The sequence below is a fragment of the Sebastes fasciatus genome, chromosome 5 (assembly GCF_043250625.1).
Source record: "Sebastes fasciatus isolate fSebFas1 chromosome 5, fSebFas1.pri, whole genome shotgun sequence".
Lineage (NCBI taxonomy): Eukaryota > Metazoa > Chordata > Actinopteri > Perciformes > Sebastidae > Sebastes > Sebastes fasciatus.
Window position 1 is genome coordinate 10,849,891 of NC_133799.1, and position 16,981 is coordinate 10,866,871.

At 40.5% G+C, this 16,981-nt stretch overlaps 1 protein-coding gene across 7 annotated transcripts in view; it reads left to right on the top strand.

Annotated features, from left to right (window-relative positions):
- Nucleotides 1–16,981, top strand: part of LOC141767569 (discs large homolog 1-like protein) — a 121,051-nt gene that overhangs the window by 91,835 nt on the left and 12,235 nt on the right. For all 7 annotated transcript variants that reach the window (XM_074635030.1, XM_074635031.1, XM_074635032.1 and 4 more), the window contains 3 exons: nucleotides 5,105–5,219; nucleotides 12,427–12,609; nucleotides 16,693–16,756. In XM_074635030.1, coding sequence (XP_074491131.1) covers nucleotides 5,105–5,219; nucleotides 12,427–12,609; nucleotides 16,693–16,756 — 362 coding nt within the window. The remainder of the gene's footprint in view (nucleotides 1–5,104; nucleotides 5,220–12,426; nucleotides 12,610–16,692; nucleotides 16,757–16,981) is intronic.

The window sequence follows — 16,981 nt, forward strand, 5'->3', positions numbered from 1 at the left end:
TGTTGTCTCCCTTTCTCTCTGTCTCTCTCTCTCTTCCTCTTAATCCCATAATGCTGCATTGAGGCGATGTGTGTTGACAGAGACAGTTAGATGCTGAATATGATAAAAGTTCATACGGTATCTGATGTGTGTGATCACTCTGTGGTGTGTCCAGTGAGACGAACAGAAATAGAAGCATTAATCCATCAATGTGTAATGGATTATAGAGTTTAGATTGGAACGGACTGAGGTCAGCAATGAAAACATTTAAGGTTAAAGCAAGAAATGAAATTCTCGGCAAAACTGGCATTTTGATCCTGAGATTGGAAGCAGTTGTGCTTCTATGTGAAGCGTTGCATTGTGATCCCTTTCATGTCGTCTGCATATAACATTTAGCATGGGATGTAGCAAGTTAAAACTGGGATACATGCAGGTGAATCTCCTTGTCAACAAACAACGAATCCATCAAAGTTTTTTTTTCAGAACATCAATGTGCAAAAAAGCACGAGAGATCATGTTACTCTGAGTGTTTCAGGTGTGTGTGGCTTTGAGCCGTCTTAGTACAGTTTAGTTCTTTGTGTCTGTGAGCGTCAGTGTGTCAGATTAATGAACGCTTAGGGAGAAATCAGAGCTGAGATCTGGGTGGTGAAGGCTGGTTTTTGACAGTGTTCAGAAGCTGAGCAGGCATGTAGAGACGTAAACAAAGAAATGAAAACTGAAAATAGGGAGAAAAACAGGAAAAGTCAGGAGATACTGCAGGTCCCACATCTCTGTGTGTGTGTGTGTGTAGTGTACCTCGAGTATGATTGAATTACTCAGGGTTAATTAGATTCTGTAGGCTACGGTAATGGTCCACACACACACACACACAGAAAGAGAGAGACAGGGACATCCTTCAAAAGGGTTTTTGCAGGCTTATTGCCAGCGGCGTTGTCATCCGTGTGTTAGTTCAGAGGTTTCTGGGAAGCTGCGTGGTGTTAAGGAGACTAGAGGACAGTCAGTAAGGATTTATCACACACTTATCTGCTGTTTGTTTTGCCACTCCGAATAAAAAATATCACAATTTGCTGACATTTTCAGACAGATAAAAATATATATTTTTTTTTTCTGCTGGAAGAACACCTAAAAAGCCAAGAATGCACATTAGAGAACACATTTCTTTTTCCACTCTGTGCATTTCCATAAATAATGTACATTTATAATTAAAGAGGCACAATGACATTTTTATGGCCACTAAAAAATGGGTCAGAAACTAAAGCGTTTTTGCTGCATGTAGCAGGAGGATACTATAAAGCTCAGGGCTGCTTTGCTGAGTGTGAGCAAATCACTGCTCTTTGCATTGATTGGCCAACTGGTTGCTCTCTCACAATTTACTACTTGTCATTCAAGTGAGATGAGGATACAGTTGTTCATGGCAATTAAAACTGAAAGTGCTGTTTGGAAATTCATTGTTGCATTTGTGTAAAACATCACCAAGTATATTTGTGAAATTTGAATTTGTTTGAAGGAAAAGAAGCAGTTGCTGTGTTTCTGTTTGCTTTGATTCCAGCTTTGTGTTTCCAGTAGGTTAGTTACATTCCAGCCAATGAGCCAAATATGAACTAATAACTCCTGCACCAATGATGCTATGTCACACCACTGCTGAGCCGCATGAACGTCACTGTGTGAACTCAGTGTGCATGTATAATGTGAGATACTTGTGTTCATTGCAGACTAGCCTGTTTTCCACCTACAACACAACATGTTTGACAGCTTTAGCCTGAGTCACATGGGCTTACAGTATTATGTCAGTTCTTCTCACAACGAAACTCACTCTCAAATCATTGTTATTCTTGTGGTTAAACAGTGTTTGACAGAGACTGAAATACAATTTTGTTTGCTTGATAGACTTGTGAAACTACGCATTTTACTAGTTGAATGAAGGAAGTAATGAAGGAGGAAATGGTTAAGACTAAAAGACATTGATAGCCTTGTTCCAGACCAATGGGCAACCTCTGGGTCTGAAAAGTGAAGCGGAAGTGCCAGCAGGGGGCAACTCCACTATGATAAAAGGAGCCTACTTCTCACTTGATTTATTACCTCGGTAAACATTGTAAACATGAGTTTATGGTCTCAATCACTAGTTTCAAGTATTCTTCAATACAGCATGATGTTCATTGAGTAAATTATGGTCCCATTTAGAGTCAAATAGACCATAAAGCAGGGGACGGTTTAGGACATGGCCACCTTGTGATTGACAGTTCGCTGACCGGATTGTCCGGTCTGGGAGTTGTCTGCATTTTCATCTTACAATTTTGACCCTTTCACAGTGTGTTTTCTGTTCATGAAAGTTAATTGTGACTTTTTGGTTGTCTAAAATGTCTTATTCAGCCTTCGGTTGTACTTAGCTCCACCCTTTCGTGTCACTTCTGGTTGCAAATAACCAGGATGGCGACAGCTAAAATGCTGAGCTTGAGTCTTCAAAATGGCAGTCCACAAACCAATGGGTGATGTCACGGTGACATCGTCCACTTCTTATATACAGTTTATGATCCAGACCTCTAAATATCTGCCTACGTCTCAGATTTATTCAGCATTTCAAACATGTCTGCTGTTGAGCCCATTGAAGGCTGTTCCTGCCTGTTATGACCTGAAGTAGTGTTCTGTGTACCCGGCTTTCGTTCTTTGTTTCATGAAGCTCCCAATCAACTAACTCCTCCTATCCAATCAGTGACACCGATCCACCTACAATAGGCTCTTATTTCCATGGACACTGCGGGATGTATTTATCCAAATAAATACATTCTGATATCTGCATTTATGAATAACAAACCCTCCTGCATGAAGAGATTTATAAACAGATTTGGAGGAGTTGTGTAAGTGATGTATCTCAAACTAGCTGTGTGTGTGGATGATTGTGTAAATGTGTGTTTTTATGATGATATTGACATGGACCGGGTCTGATGTAACAGGAGTTAACATTCAGATCAAACAGACTATTAGATTATGGCTGTAGAGAATCTGTTGACAGCTCAGTGCTTGTGTCTGCATATCCATGAATTTGTGTGTGTGTGTGTGTGTGTGTGTGTGTGTGTGTGTGTGTGTGTGTGTCTGTAATGTGTGTGTGTTTGTAGCTAAGCAGGATCGCCTAACACGTCTGCACTTGATGGAAAACGAACTTCTTGCAATTTTCATCACATCTCAAAAGGCTTCTTGTACTTGTTGTACCAGAGCCATTTGTAGGAGATGTGGTTAACACAGTGCGCAAACCCTCCACCGCCCTTAAAGCTGTGTTTGTTCATCATGCCCCTGATCTTCTCTTTGATTCTCGAACTGTAATGTGGTTTCTGAACTACTGAGCAGAGATGATTGAAGTGTAAAAAATCACTGTTTCTCCAGCCGATTAGACTTTTGTCAGGCTGTTAAATAGGCGTTATGAGTCACTATAAGCCCCATAAATGTGGGTTAATAGGGGCCTACTACACCCACTAGTAGATTATATATTCCATTCACATGGTAGATCACTGAAAGAAGGTATAAAAGAACACGACAGCGACCTCTAGCAACTGTAGTAATTATGACAGGAGCAGAAGCCAAGTCAAGCGCTGTAGTATAGACAGTGTGAAACTCCATTTGGGGTGGAGGTCGGGAAAACACAGGGTTTTTCACCCAGGAGACCAGAGTTCACATCCTGTGTGAAACCAACAATGTGTAGTTGTCTTTGTGTGCGTAGTTATTTCAACCCAAAACAGAATGTATTTTCCCTAAATTTAACCGTGTTTTTTTATGCCTAAACCTAAAGAAGTTGTAGTTTTGTTGCCTAAACCAAAAGAAGTTGTAGTTTTATTGCCTAAACCGAACTGTTTATTTGCCTAAACTGAAAGAAGTTGTAGTTTTATTGCCTAAACCTAATGAAGTTGTAGTTTTATTGCCTAAACCTAAAGAAGTTGTAGTTTTATTGCCTAAACCTAAAGAAGTTGTAGTTCTATTGCCTAAACCTAATGAAGTTGTAGTTCTATTGCCTAAACCTAAAGAAGTTGTAGTTTTGTTGCCTAAACTGAAAGAAGTTGTAGTTTTATTGCCTAAACCTAATGAAGTTGTAGTTTTATTGCCTAAATCTAAAGAAGTTGTAGTTCTATTGCCTAAACCTAAAGAAGTTGTAGTTCTATTGCCTTAACCTAAAGAAGTTGTAGTTGTATTGCCTTAACCTAAAGAAGTTGTAGTTTTATTGCCTAAACCTAAAGAAGTTGTAGCTCTATTGCCTAAACCTAAAGAAGTTGTAGTTCTATTGCCTAAACCTAAAGAAGTTGTAGCTCTATTGCCTTAACCTAAAGAAGTTGTAGTTTTATTGCCTAAATCTAAAGAAGTTGTAGTTCTATTGCCTAAACCTAAAGAAGTTGTAGTTCTATTGCCTTAACCTAAAGAAGTTGTAGTTCTATTGCCTTAACCTAAAGAAGTTGTAGCTCTATTGCCTTAACCTAAAGAAGTTGTAGTTTTATTGCCTAAACCTAAAGAAGTTGTAGCTCTATTGCCTAAACCTAAAGAAGTTGTAGTTCTATTGCCTAAACCTAAAGAAGTTGTAGTTCTATTGCCTTAACCTAAAGAAGTTGTAGTTCTATTGCCTTAACCTAAAGAAGTTGTAGTTGTATTGCCTAAACCTAAAGAAGTTGTAGCTCTATTGCCTAAATCTAAAGAAGTTGTAGCTCTATTGCCTTAACCTAAAGAAGTTGTAGTTTTATTGCCTAAACCTAAAGAAGTTGTAGTTTTGTTGCCTAAACCTAAAGAAGCCGTTTTGTTTGTGTTCAATAGTAACGTTTCATTCAGTTTTACAACATGTTAGAAGGAGTTGCTTTTAAGTTTCACTTTGACTTTTACAACGTAGTAGGTGTAGTAGGCCCCTAACGGCCCACATCTTATATGCTTATACCGACTGATAACGCCTATTTAATGGTCTGATAACAGTTGAATCGGGTGGTTACTCAGCTGCTTTTAATGTGGAGCAACATGTAGCTTGTAAATTAGATTATTATGTTATTATCTTATATTATCTATATAATGTATATCTATGTTAAACCTGTCACCTGAAGTCTGCTGGGTCTAACAGTGTTTGTCCTCTTTGTGTGTGTGTGTCTCTCTGTGTGTGTAGAGTACAGTCGTTTCGAGGCGAAGATCCATGACCTGAGGGAACAGATGATGACCAGCAGCGTCAGCTCCAGCTCCACGTCGCTCCGCTCCACACAGAAACGCACACTTTACGTCAGGTAACACACACACACACTAAGCAGTCAGGGGTGACTGATTGTCTAGTGTCCTTCAGTGTGACACAACTATTATAAGGTCTTATCTCAGCTGTCTGCTCGACGTTCTGTGTGTGTGTGTGTGTGTGTGAGACGCTGAAAGAGAGTTTATCGCATTTAAAATCACAATTAGATTGTCTGGCAAATACTGTCTAACACACAAACACAAACACATCCATCGCCATGTCAGCTCTCTCGATTTTCTGTTTGTGTGTTCCTCGTCCTCGTGTCCTTGCCTGTCCTGGTTGTCCAGTCTTCTCTGAATCACCCCGTCCATCCTTAGTTTCCTCTGCAGAGCCCAGAAGCAGTGTCAGTCCTAATCCAACTACACTTTTAAGATCCTTTCTTCACAGGAGTCACAGCATTTGAGATATTGATTAAACGCTAGGTTGCATTTGAGCTCTCGGGAGATCAATACAATGGAAAGCAATGACAGGAAAAGCAGCTCTAATGATCACGCTAATGATTAAATACACTGGTTAGGCTTTAAGGAGAGAAGGACACATTTTAGGGTTGCATCAATTTCAAAACATGTTGTCAAAGAGAAAATTGAATTGAATTAAAAGTTTTTTCTAGGTGTGTATTTCACTCCTGGATTAAAGAATAGATGTTGGATGACTCAAATGAAAACATGAGCAGTCAAAGAGAGAGAAGGAATGATCAGTCTTTGTGAATACAGGGAGATTGTTGGAGTTGTGTAAGGGGTTAAACCTTTAACACGCAGCGGCCTACTTTGACAATCTACATATCATTCAGAAACACAAAGCCTCTCAATTCTATCGGTGTAAACCACATTAAGATCCCACTATCACTGTGACAGCAGTTACTAATTCTGTAACAGGACAGATTTAAAGAAAAGAGTAAGAGTACCATGTTGGTTCCTCTGTAGGTTTGCTCCATTATCGATTGAAGTAATTCTTCTGATTATTCGATAGTGAACTTCAAAGAAGAGTCGGGTTCAAGAACAAGGACCGTTTTAATTTGTCATTTTCAGTCTTGTTTACAAGAAGGACAACCCTGTCTCCTACAAAATTACGTCCCCATACAACTAAACAGCTATCTCAACTACGTTTCAAGGGAAACATATTTTCTCCTGGATTATGGTTACAGTTTTAAACAGTTTTAATCATGTGGTTCACGTTGTAAATTGAAACAAAACAAAAAAAAACTGCAACAACACTACTTAGTTAGGTTTAGGAAAAAAGAACATGGTTTGCCTTAAAATTACTACGTTTCACACAGGACACAAACGGCAGTCTCCTTGGGGAACGTCCTGTGTTTGTTTGGCCCATCCATCACAACTCCCACCCACCTTTAGTGGGCTTCCACGCTTGTTATACTCATTGTATACCACGTAACTTTCAATAACGTTATTATCCCACATAACGTTCATGAACAGTCACTCGATATACTTCGTCACCTGCTCTGCACGTCGCTCGTTGTACTACGTCACTTGCTGCGGCCGTTCGCGGTATCACAAACGTATTTGTGATCTGCTTTGTATGGGAACATAATTTTTAGAAGGCAGGGTTGAAAAAGGATCAACAACACAATACACAACAATATATCATTTCTCCTATCTGTCGTTGTTTTATCTGTGTAGATTGATGTGCATTTCATCAATTTGTGATGGACGATTTTCTCAAAAGTAGTAAACTTTGAAGTGTCTCAGCCATAAACCTAAATTGGCTCTTGTTGGACATTGTGACAGACTCTTGTGCTGGTAACACCACCTTAGGTTTGAGAAATGAGCACCAAAAATATTGTATATATGTTTTCAATATTTTTCAATATTTTTATGTTTGTTTTTACATCTGGTCCAAAGATAATAAAAATACAAAGCTCAGAGGAAACTACAGCTGACAAGTACTACTGTGTATGAAAGGATTATCTGACCTGAACTGTTTGCAAGTGGCCTGGAATGAAAAGGCTGCAGTAGCAGCTGGAACAGAGTCACCTTGAACTACTCGTACTCTCTCACATACTGACTCACACACAGAGCAGGGCTTCATGGGGTCAGACTCTGTACAGGCAGCTAGAGGCCAGACTCTGGGATCTGTAGTCCAACAAATGCCAGAGATTTATCAGACTGCCTGAGAAACAAGCTGATTGATTGATTTAAATTAGCGGTCATATGTGACCAAAATATGATTCTAGTTTTTATTTTATTTCTTAGAGTGTGTTAAAGTCAACGCCAGTGGACCCACAATGCTTTGTAAAATCCTTGAATGACCTGCTTAGCATAACCGTCATTTAAACAAACTATCCTGTTTGTGAATTGTAGATTTAATAGAAAAATATGAGGAAACATGACATTGCAGCTGCTTGCCGTCACCCTAGTTAAATTTTTAAGTATTCACCCATAGGCGTGACTATCATTAGCATAAATTAAGTGTGCACCCACTGTTTTTATTTGGTTTTGGCTAACTGTAAGGAGAAATGCTCTGTCCACTGCTCGTTTGATTAAATCAGAAGAAGCCTGCATTAGCATGTTTAATAACTTAAATTCTGACTTTATGATAGCGCTAGAGGAAATCATGGGTTTTCTGTATACTATATCATGCCGATCCCTTCAATAGTTGTTAAGATATGCAACATATCATCATGCAACGGTTCGTATAATATCTTACGAAAAGTTATTCCTCATTTTTCGGGTGTTTTCCTACGAATGTCCAGCAACACGTGTCAACTTCCGCTAATTACATGCATACAGTCTTTTCAAAATAAACTTCCGTCTTCACAGGAAACAATTTGGTTAGGTTTAGGCAACAAGTCTACTTAGTTAGGTTTAGGAAAAGATCGTGGTTTGGGTTATTTACTACAGAAGTGGCGTAACTTAAGTACAAATGTTTTTTGACAAATAAATCAACGTTGACTTCTGGTTTAATACGGAATACAAACACCAGTCTCCTCGGCGTAAGACCGGTGTTTTTTGACCCACCCATCCACCCCGACCTCCTACTTATGCGGCATTTGTCGCTCTTTATACTTCCCGTTTCACAATTACGTGGATTACATGCAAATTGATTTTGTGGATATACTGTACGAATGAAAGTGCATTACTTTTTGTTGGTATAGCTATGAACGTTGTATGAGAACGGTCTGAGATATTTCACCAAAGTGGTGGAGAGGCCTACATTGGCAATCTCTTGAGCCACGCTGCAAGCAGAGCACGCTGTACTTGACTGTATAATTTCAGATTTAATAAGGAAACATGCATGTGTCAGGCAATTATGGCACCGCCTGTGAGCTAATCAGTTTAAAAGATGAATTTTAATGACAACGTTCCTCCAAGTCTTGCAAAAATCAGGCCATCATTTCAAGGTTATATAGAATAATGTAGTATCCCCCTCTCCAACAAACCCACATGATAAATCACTGTCATACCTGAAGTTCCTGTATCTGGTTACTGCCCATAAATGACCAATCAGCATCAAATATTAAAAAGGAACACTCAGACTGGCAACTGGTCCGTGGAGGTGAGGCTGTCGGTGCGTGATAGATTAGTGGTGTCTGGTGCCGTGGGCTGCTGTGTGTGTGTTCATGCATGTACATACAGTATGTGTGTGTGTAGTGGGTGTTTGTAGTATATGCATAATGGGTAAGAAGACTAACCTTTTCTCAGAGGAAATGTCACTGAAGCAAGGTGATATATGTACGACTGTCCTTTGTGTGAAAGGTGTGTGTGTGTGTGTGTGAGTGTCCTCCCCTCTTCTCATTTTACACCCTTAATGTCATTGTAGTTGTATATACACTGCGCAAAGATCCATCTGGAAAGGCAGGGATAGCTACAAAGTAATGATAACACAATAAATCCCACCCCCTATTCACAGAGTATATTAGATTCTCAATGACAAACAGTTTTTAAATGTACATTTTTTATCTTTTTCATTTATGCAAATTTTACATGTTAGGATTTATTTGCTACTAGAGAGGGGGATATATAGAAAGGTTCAAAGTGCTAACAGACCTGATATGTCATTATTTTCTATTAGGATTTGATCCATGCAGGATTTTTTATATCAGAACATTGATGCATTGATTGGGGGTTTGAGGGCGGTATGAAGGCTTAGACTTGTGTCTCACTGGGCGCTGAAAAATGATACTAATCTCTGCTGTACTCTGGTGCAGATATCAATTTCTAAGCATTTTACGCAGCCAAAAACGCTCTGGGACATTTGCTTCTTGAAACTGAATATTATGTATGGTTTTAAATTGCTCAAGGGCTTTTTTGAGTAAGCTGTTTGAATTTGGTCTGACTTTCATTCTGAGAATATATTCTATTCTATTAAATGTATAGTATGATGATAATAATAAATGTAGAGCATATAGTATAAATAAAAGAACAGAAATTACTATATATTCCTTACTTACTCTTTTGTATTAGACAGCACTATCCAGTGAATTTTACCCTGCATATTCACCTCTAAAATAAAGTGCGTGTATGCAGTAATCCTATATGAGTATTCAGTAAAAAGTTAAAACCGCAGTGCAGTTTGGACTATAGTTTGCTGGCTGTGCATAAAACAACACTAACATATTGTTTAACATTCCCACAGCACTCACTGGGAAAAGGTGTAAAAGATGACCAGGTGTTTCTGTTCCACTCTGCAGTAATTACTGCGTGTTCCTTCATTCGAGTAATTAGATTTCAGAGGTTCCCACAGAGGAATTAAAATGACTGTAATACTGAGAGCTGGTAATTGATTTAGAGTTGTGGCCTTATTAATAAACGATCCTTCGGTGTAACCTGCTAAAAAAAAAAAAACATTTGGGATTTGTGAAACTGTTATTTCTAACTGTACTTTATATTTCTGTCTTGGTGACATAATGAAGGAAAGGAAGGTTATTTATACGCTTACACCTGACAGCTGTCCTTTACTGTATGTATATGGTACTGTACAGTATTTCTTTCACATGCTGTACTTTTAGAACATTTTAAATGATTGCATATACATAGTAATACTATGAATATTGAGGGAAACGTTATATTGCAATACAGTTTGGTGCTGGCTAATATAATCTTTAAGGTTATAAATTTCCATATATATACATGTATTTCTACGGGTTAACACACACACACTGGGATAAGGCCTGTCTACAACACTGCAACGATCACTGTGTGTTCCTTCACTCGCGTAATTAGATTTCAGAGGTTCCCACAGAGGAATTGAACTGACTGAGAACAAGTAATTGATTTAGAGTTACATTTACATAGCTGTGGCCTTAATGATACTACACACTATCCATCAGTGTAACCTGGTTGCCGCAAAATCATTTGGGACGTGTGAGAGCGCACTTGTTTGTTTTTTACTCTGTATTTTCTTCTATATGGTTATTTACGTATGTATTTGTGGAACCGCTAATGTAAATGTTGCCCTGCGCTTTATATATCCGGTATATCCTGTAACCTTTCACATACCGTATCCTTCCCTTATGTCTTTTACTATTTCAAAACGCTTTAATGTCTCACTAAGTTGCTCAACTGCTGATACTGTAGACCTACCGTTTTGTATTTCTCGCTCATGCAGTTCATTGTGCCTACCTGTTTCATCTAAAGAAAGCTCAGGTTTTGTCTCATTGCGATGACATTTGCTGCTGCATATATTTACTGATGCACGTTGGCTGTAATGACTGAAATGCAGAGGAGGAAACTGAAACTAAGAGCATCTGTCTCCACAGTAAATCATCTGTTGAGTGTTTGATGGTTATTTATTTGTGCTTTAGAACGTAACCGCCATGGAACAATCAGAAAATAACTTTTCTTTCTCTCATTCACAGCACCACTCCCGTCTCCCTCTTCTAACGTTACCGCTCACCCTCGCGATCTCTCTCTCTGTCTTTTTCTCTCTGTCTTCTTTTTAATGAGTCGGGAAGCCGACAGCAGAGCCTAACTTTACTTTCAATGTTATCAAACAAAGAAAAATGCTCACCCCTCATCCTGAAATGGTCCGAAAGTATCTCCTTGTTTATGAATGATCAGTAACGGTCATCTCTGCAAACTCCAACCCGAAAGTTCCTGTACTGTCAGAAAGTACTACCCCACGATCAGGGCCTTTTTTGGGGGGTAAAATGTCTCTGGAATTTAATTTAGAGCCTGGTCCATGTGCTCCAAATGCAATGAGTTCCTCGAAAGGTTCCTAGTTCTGGGAGAATGTTCCTGCAGTGGCTATTTTTTTTCAGCAAACGTTTAATAAATCATAAGGAAATAACATACCTGTTACTGAACATGGTGCTATACCTGCTAATACGTTACCCCTGTTTCCACCAGTTTGAAGTTTCATCTGATTTAATGATCACAAAATCTCTTTTTAGCAGCCAGCTAAATATATAATGTCCCGTGTGGAGGTCCTACTTTTCTCATCTTTAATCTAACATCAATAAAACATGAGGTGGTGTTTTTTTTGTACTGATGTTAGACTCTCAGTGTGTCTACCTCTCTGTCTGATTCTCTCTCTCGGTTTCTCCTTCCCTGTCTACGTTCTGTTTTATTGATGAAGGCAGTAGGGACTTTAGGGGATGCCTGTTATTTCAGCTCTAGTTCCTTTGCATGCACGCACGCACACACACACACACACACACACACACACACACTCACACACGCACACACACACACACATACACTTAATGCTGGCCTACTTTCCCAGGTCTTCTCCCTAAGGACTGGTTTGGGACTCTGTGGTCACCGTTCAGACACACACACACGGATGCACACAAACAGACTGACATGCAAGCAGACAGATGTGCAGACACACACACACACACACACAGGCTTGTACACACAGACAAGGTCATAAATGAGTAGCGTAGGAAAGCAGTCCTCAGCTGTTTTGGCTTTTATTTACTACAACAGATCTGTCTGACTTGTTTTGTCAGTTTATCTTCTTTTTAAGTGTTTATGATAGATGTCAAGTTGTTGTCTATGGTTGTGAGAAATGTGAAAGGCATCAGGACAAAAGTTGTTTTCTAAACTAGAACGAAAATGAAATGTATAGTGAATATTTTGACTTTCCTATCTGCAAAATGTGTGTGGGTTTCATGCAAAATAAGGAGCGTTTCAACATCAGTGTCACTAAATGTACGCCTAATCTGTGTGTTGTATTGTCACACTGAAGTTGCATGTTAGACTAAATGTTTACAGCACATTGTTTGTTTCTCTGTCCGTCTGCAGAGCGTTGTTCGACTACGACGGAAGCACGTCAGATCTGAGCGCGCCCAATCAGGCCCTGCCATTCCATTTCGGGGATGTCCTCCACGTGAGCAGCGCTGGCGAAGAGGAGTGGTGGCCCGCCCGCCACCTCAGCCCCCCGCCTCCAAACTGCCCTGAAGTCGGAGTCATCCCCAGCCGCAGGAGGTCAGAGGTTAAAGGGTTCGGGATGGGAGTGGGCAGCTGATGTTATTGATTGAAGTCTGTGAGCTGGTTCAGTCAGCTCAAGCTTGTCCCTCGCTCTAGACGCCAAACATCAATGCTCTACATACTCTACATTCACTTAATCAATTCCATATCAGTTGCTCTTCATCTCCTCCTCTTCCTCCTCTCCTCCGCCTGCTGTTCCCCTAGTCCTCCATCCTCCCACCTCTTTTCCACCTCCTTGTCCTCTCCTCTGCTCTTCCTCCTATCCTTTTCTTCACCTCCTCTCCCCTCCACTCGTCCTCTTCTTCCTCTGTTCTTCATCTCCTCCTGTACTCTCCTCCTCTGCTCTTCCTCCTATCCTTTTCTTCACCTCCTCTCTCCTCCTCTCGTCCTCTTCCTCTTCTGCTCTTCATCTCCTCCTGTCGTCTCCTCCTCTGCTCTTCCTTCTATCCTTTTCTTCACCTCCTCTCGTCCTCTTCCTCCTCTTCTCCTGATCGCCTCCTGTCCTCTCCTCCTCGTCTCCTCTTCGTTCCTTTCTTCTTCTTTTTGTTTTACCTGCACCTCTTCCTCTCCTTTCATCCTTTCCTCCTATTCTCCTTTCCCTGTCTCCTTCTTACTCTCTACTCCTATTTTCCTTCTCCTCTTCCTCCTCTTCTCCTCATCTCCTCCTGTCCTCTCCTCCACATCTCGTCTTCCTTCTTCTCTTTCTGTTTCACCTGCTCTTCCTCCTTTCCTTCCCTCCTCTCCTTTCCTCTCCTTCTCATCCCCTCTTCCTCCTCCTCCTCTTTGTTTTACCTGCACCTCTTCCTCTCCTTTCCTATTCTCCTCCTTGTTCTCTCCTCCTCTTCTCTTCCTCCTTCCTCCTTCGTCTCTTTCTGTTGCACCTGCCCCTCCTCCTGTCCTTCCCTCCTCCCTCTCCTCTCCTACCCTTCTCTCCTCATCCTCCTCCTTTTTCCCGATCCTCTCAGTGGTGGAGAGTTTCAAATTGGTTTCAGTTTACGTCGGTGTGTCATTTTGCTGCCGGCTCATAACACTGCAAACATCATCATTATGTAGAATCTGCTGAATGTAAACTCCTTCCTCTCACCTCCTGCTTGTCTCCCAGTGGAGGAGATGACAGACAGATGTTGATATGTTTCCGAGGTGGGAAGAGGAGACGATTTAGAAACAAGTCTGTCTGTGACACGGAGAGAGGTGACGAGGATTGGAGGGATGTGGAAAGTGATGGAGTGCGAGGAAAGAAAGTGAGGGAGTGTTAGAGATGAGGGTGAACAAGTGAAAGAGGGATTAGTGGCAGTGAGGATGAGTGGGAGTGAGCGGATGGAACAAGGGGGGATGGATGTAGAGATTGTCACACAGGGGTTTAGACAGTCGGGAGGTGTTAGACTAGAGGCTGGTGCATTAGGGGTAACTGAGTTATGGTAAAAACTAATTGCACTTTATTATTAAAGAAGAGATTAGAGTACAGTTACCAGAGGTTTGGATATTAGAAGAGGAGGCATTAGATAGAGGATTTATAGATGGAGAACGTTGATCAATTATTGATTAGAGGCTCGTGTGATGATATGAGGTCTAATATGAGAAGTTAATTAGTGAAATAAGCTTTAACTTTCCTCAATCTTAACACATGTCCTGTCTGTCTGTCTGTCCTTCCGTCTCCTCCTCACCTCAACCTCTTTTCCACTATGTCCTCCCTCTCCTCCTCTCCTCAACCTCTTCTCCTCTATGTCCTCCCTCTCCTCCTCTTCCTCTCCTCCTTCTCTCCTCTACCTCTTCTTCTCTCCTCCTCCTCCCAGACTATCCTCCTCTCCTGCTGCTTTCCTGCTCCTCTCCTCCTCCTTCCCTCCTTCTGTCCTCTTCCACCTCTCCTCTCCTTTTCTTCTCCTCTTCCTAATCCTCCTCTTTCCCACATCTTTCTTCTCCATCTCCTCCTTGTTCTCTTCTCCTCCCTTTTCTGCTCCACCTACTCCACCTTCTCCTCTCCTCTTCCACCTCATCTCCACCTGTCCTCCTCTTTCTGCTGTCCTCTCGTGCTTCTTTTCTTCGTCTTTCTGTTTCACCTGCTCCTCCTTCTCCTCTCCTCTCCTCTCCCACTCTTCCTCTCCTCCCGTCCTCCTTTCCTTCTTCTCCTTTTCCTTTTTCCTTCTCCTCCTAATCCTCCTTCTCGCCTCATCTTTCTGCTCCATCTCCTCTCGTCCTCTCCTCGTCCTCTTCTCCTGCTTTTTCTGCTTCATCTGCTCTTCCTCCTCCTCTCCTTCTTCTCCATCTCTTTCTGCTCTCCTCTCCTCTCTTCCTATTTCTCTTCCTCTCTCAGTTTCACCTGCTCCTTGTCCTCCTCTCCTCTTCTCCCCTCACGTGTCCAGTTGATTCTTTCTAATCATGTGTTTTGAAGGAAAGGAAAAAGAGGAGAGAGGAGAAAAAAGGAGAAATGAGAAACAAATACAACTCATGTGCTGATGCAGGAGTGTAAACATGCTCACATGAAGCTATTGTCGGGTTTTAAATCCTTCTAGAGCAGCCGAGCTGTCACCAGGGATTAAAAGCGAAAGGATAGCCTGCAGTCTAACATTGTTCCTTTGGTTATTGTTGTAATCTCTGCTGTGGACTTCGTCTCTGCTGGTCTGTTTTCAGTGACAGTTTTGGCTGTTTACAGACATTAGGAGGCTAAAAGCTACATCATTCAAGACTTTGTATAAAAGCACATCTGGCTTTTCAGCCTAAATTATAAAACGAGGTCCCTGAGCTGAGACGCTGCAGATTCACCTTATTTAACATCTTAGTGTTGAGTGTGATCACCAGCAGGAAGTGGCTCTGCACAGGAAGTGACAAATCTAAATTTAAACTTATCAGACAAAACTGTCTCCTTAGCAGGAGCGAGCAGAACCCTGTATGAGGAGAAAGTGTCTTTTCTACCCCGAGACTAAAGTATTTTGGTCTTGTCCCACTCTCAACCCTTTGCATTTGTTATAAGGAAGTCCCATTCTGATAGTGGACATGAAGCTCAATGTCCTCTTTACTATCAAGTTACAGAACATCTGGAGGTAACACCTCATTTTACAGGTCCGCAAATTTCATGGCAATTAGGTGATAATTAGCAAGTAACCTATTTGAAATTTCTTTGGAATTACCCCAATATTTACCTCAAAATGTATCGAAAATTACTTTATTATAAACATTATTTAATAATTATAGAGATTTGTGTCTGATCAGAAGTGTCTTCTATTAGTTTTGGTTTTCCACCTCCGATGAAGAGCAGCGCACAGCTGCTTCTTAAGCCTAAGGGCCCTATTTAGTCTAGTTAAATAATGTTTATAATAAAGTAATTTTCGATAGATTCTGAGTAAATATTTGGGTAATTTGGTAAAAGAAATTTCAAATAGTTTACTTGCTTATTATCACCTAATTACCATGAAATTTTACGGACCTGTAAAATGAAGTGTTATCAAAATTCCCATCATCTCATAGAGCTGCTTATAGACAAGATAGATACAAAACTACTTAAAATATAGTAACCTATAAAATAACTTTTTTGAATAAAGGGACGTTATGGGATGTTTTGGCTTTGTTTGTATATTTTTTGGATGTGACGAGATCTGACTGTGTGATTAAAGTACTTCTACAGAGTCAAGGTGCCAAATGTTTTCAGATGACGACTCTGTGATAACAGGTTTGATCTTCCAGACGTAAGAGGAGATCAAATAGAGTTCACATTCGCCTGGTTAAATCCCCATTTTTTTCACTGTGAACAGTTACTGTTGTGTTTCTCAATGAAGCGATGAATAATGTCTGATATGCCTGAAGAAAGATTGATGCTTGATTTGTTTCCGTTTCTGAAATTGTCTTCACAACAAATCTTTCCCAACTCCTCACTAAACACCATCTTCTGTGTAAAACGAATATCGTATTAAACTTTGTCTGAAGAATCAACAGATTCAAACAGAGGGGATAGGAAGTAAATTCAAATCAGCTACATTTCTTTGTATTTGCTAGTATCCAAAGTTAACTCTGATGTGTGTGTTTGTATCTGTCCTCTCTCAGCATCTCTCTCAATGTTTTTATTGTCTTGTCGTTTCCATCTCACAGGGCAGAGAAAAAAGAGAGGTCGCGGTTAAAGACGGTCAGAGTGACGAGGTCTGGGGACAGATCGGTGAGTAGCAACCCGATGCATGAACCTCAAAATGATGTTTGGTCCTCACAAAGGTCACTTCAGTCGCATCTTAGAGTTCCCCTTATTGGTGTTTGCTGCACTAACCAGCATGGGCTTCATTACTCAAATGAGGAACTATATAGTAGGACAGATAAAGTCAGAAGAAATATCCTCCCTTCTCATTTATAACATTAAGACCGAAGGTTGTTGCTTTAAAAACATTTA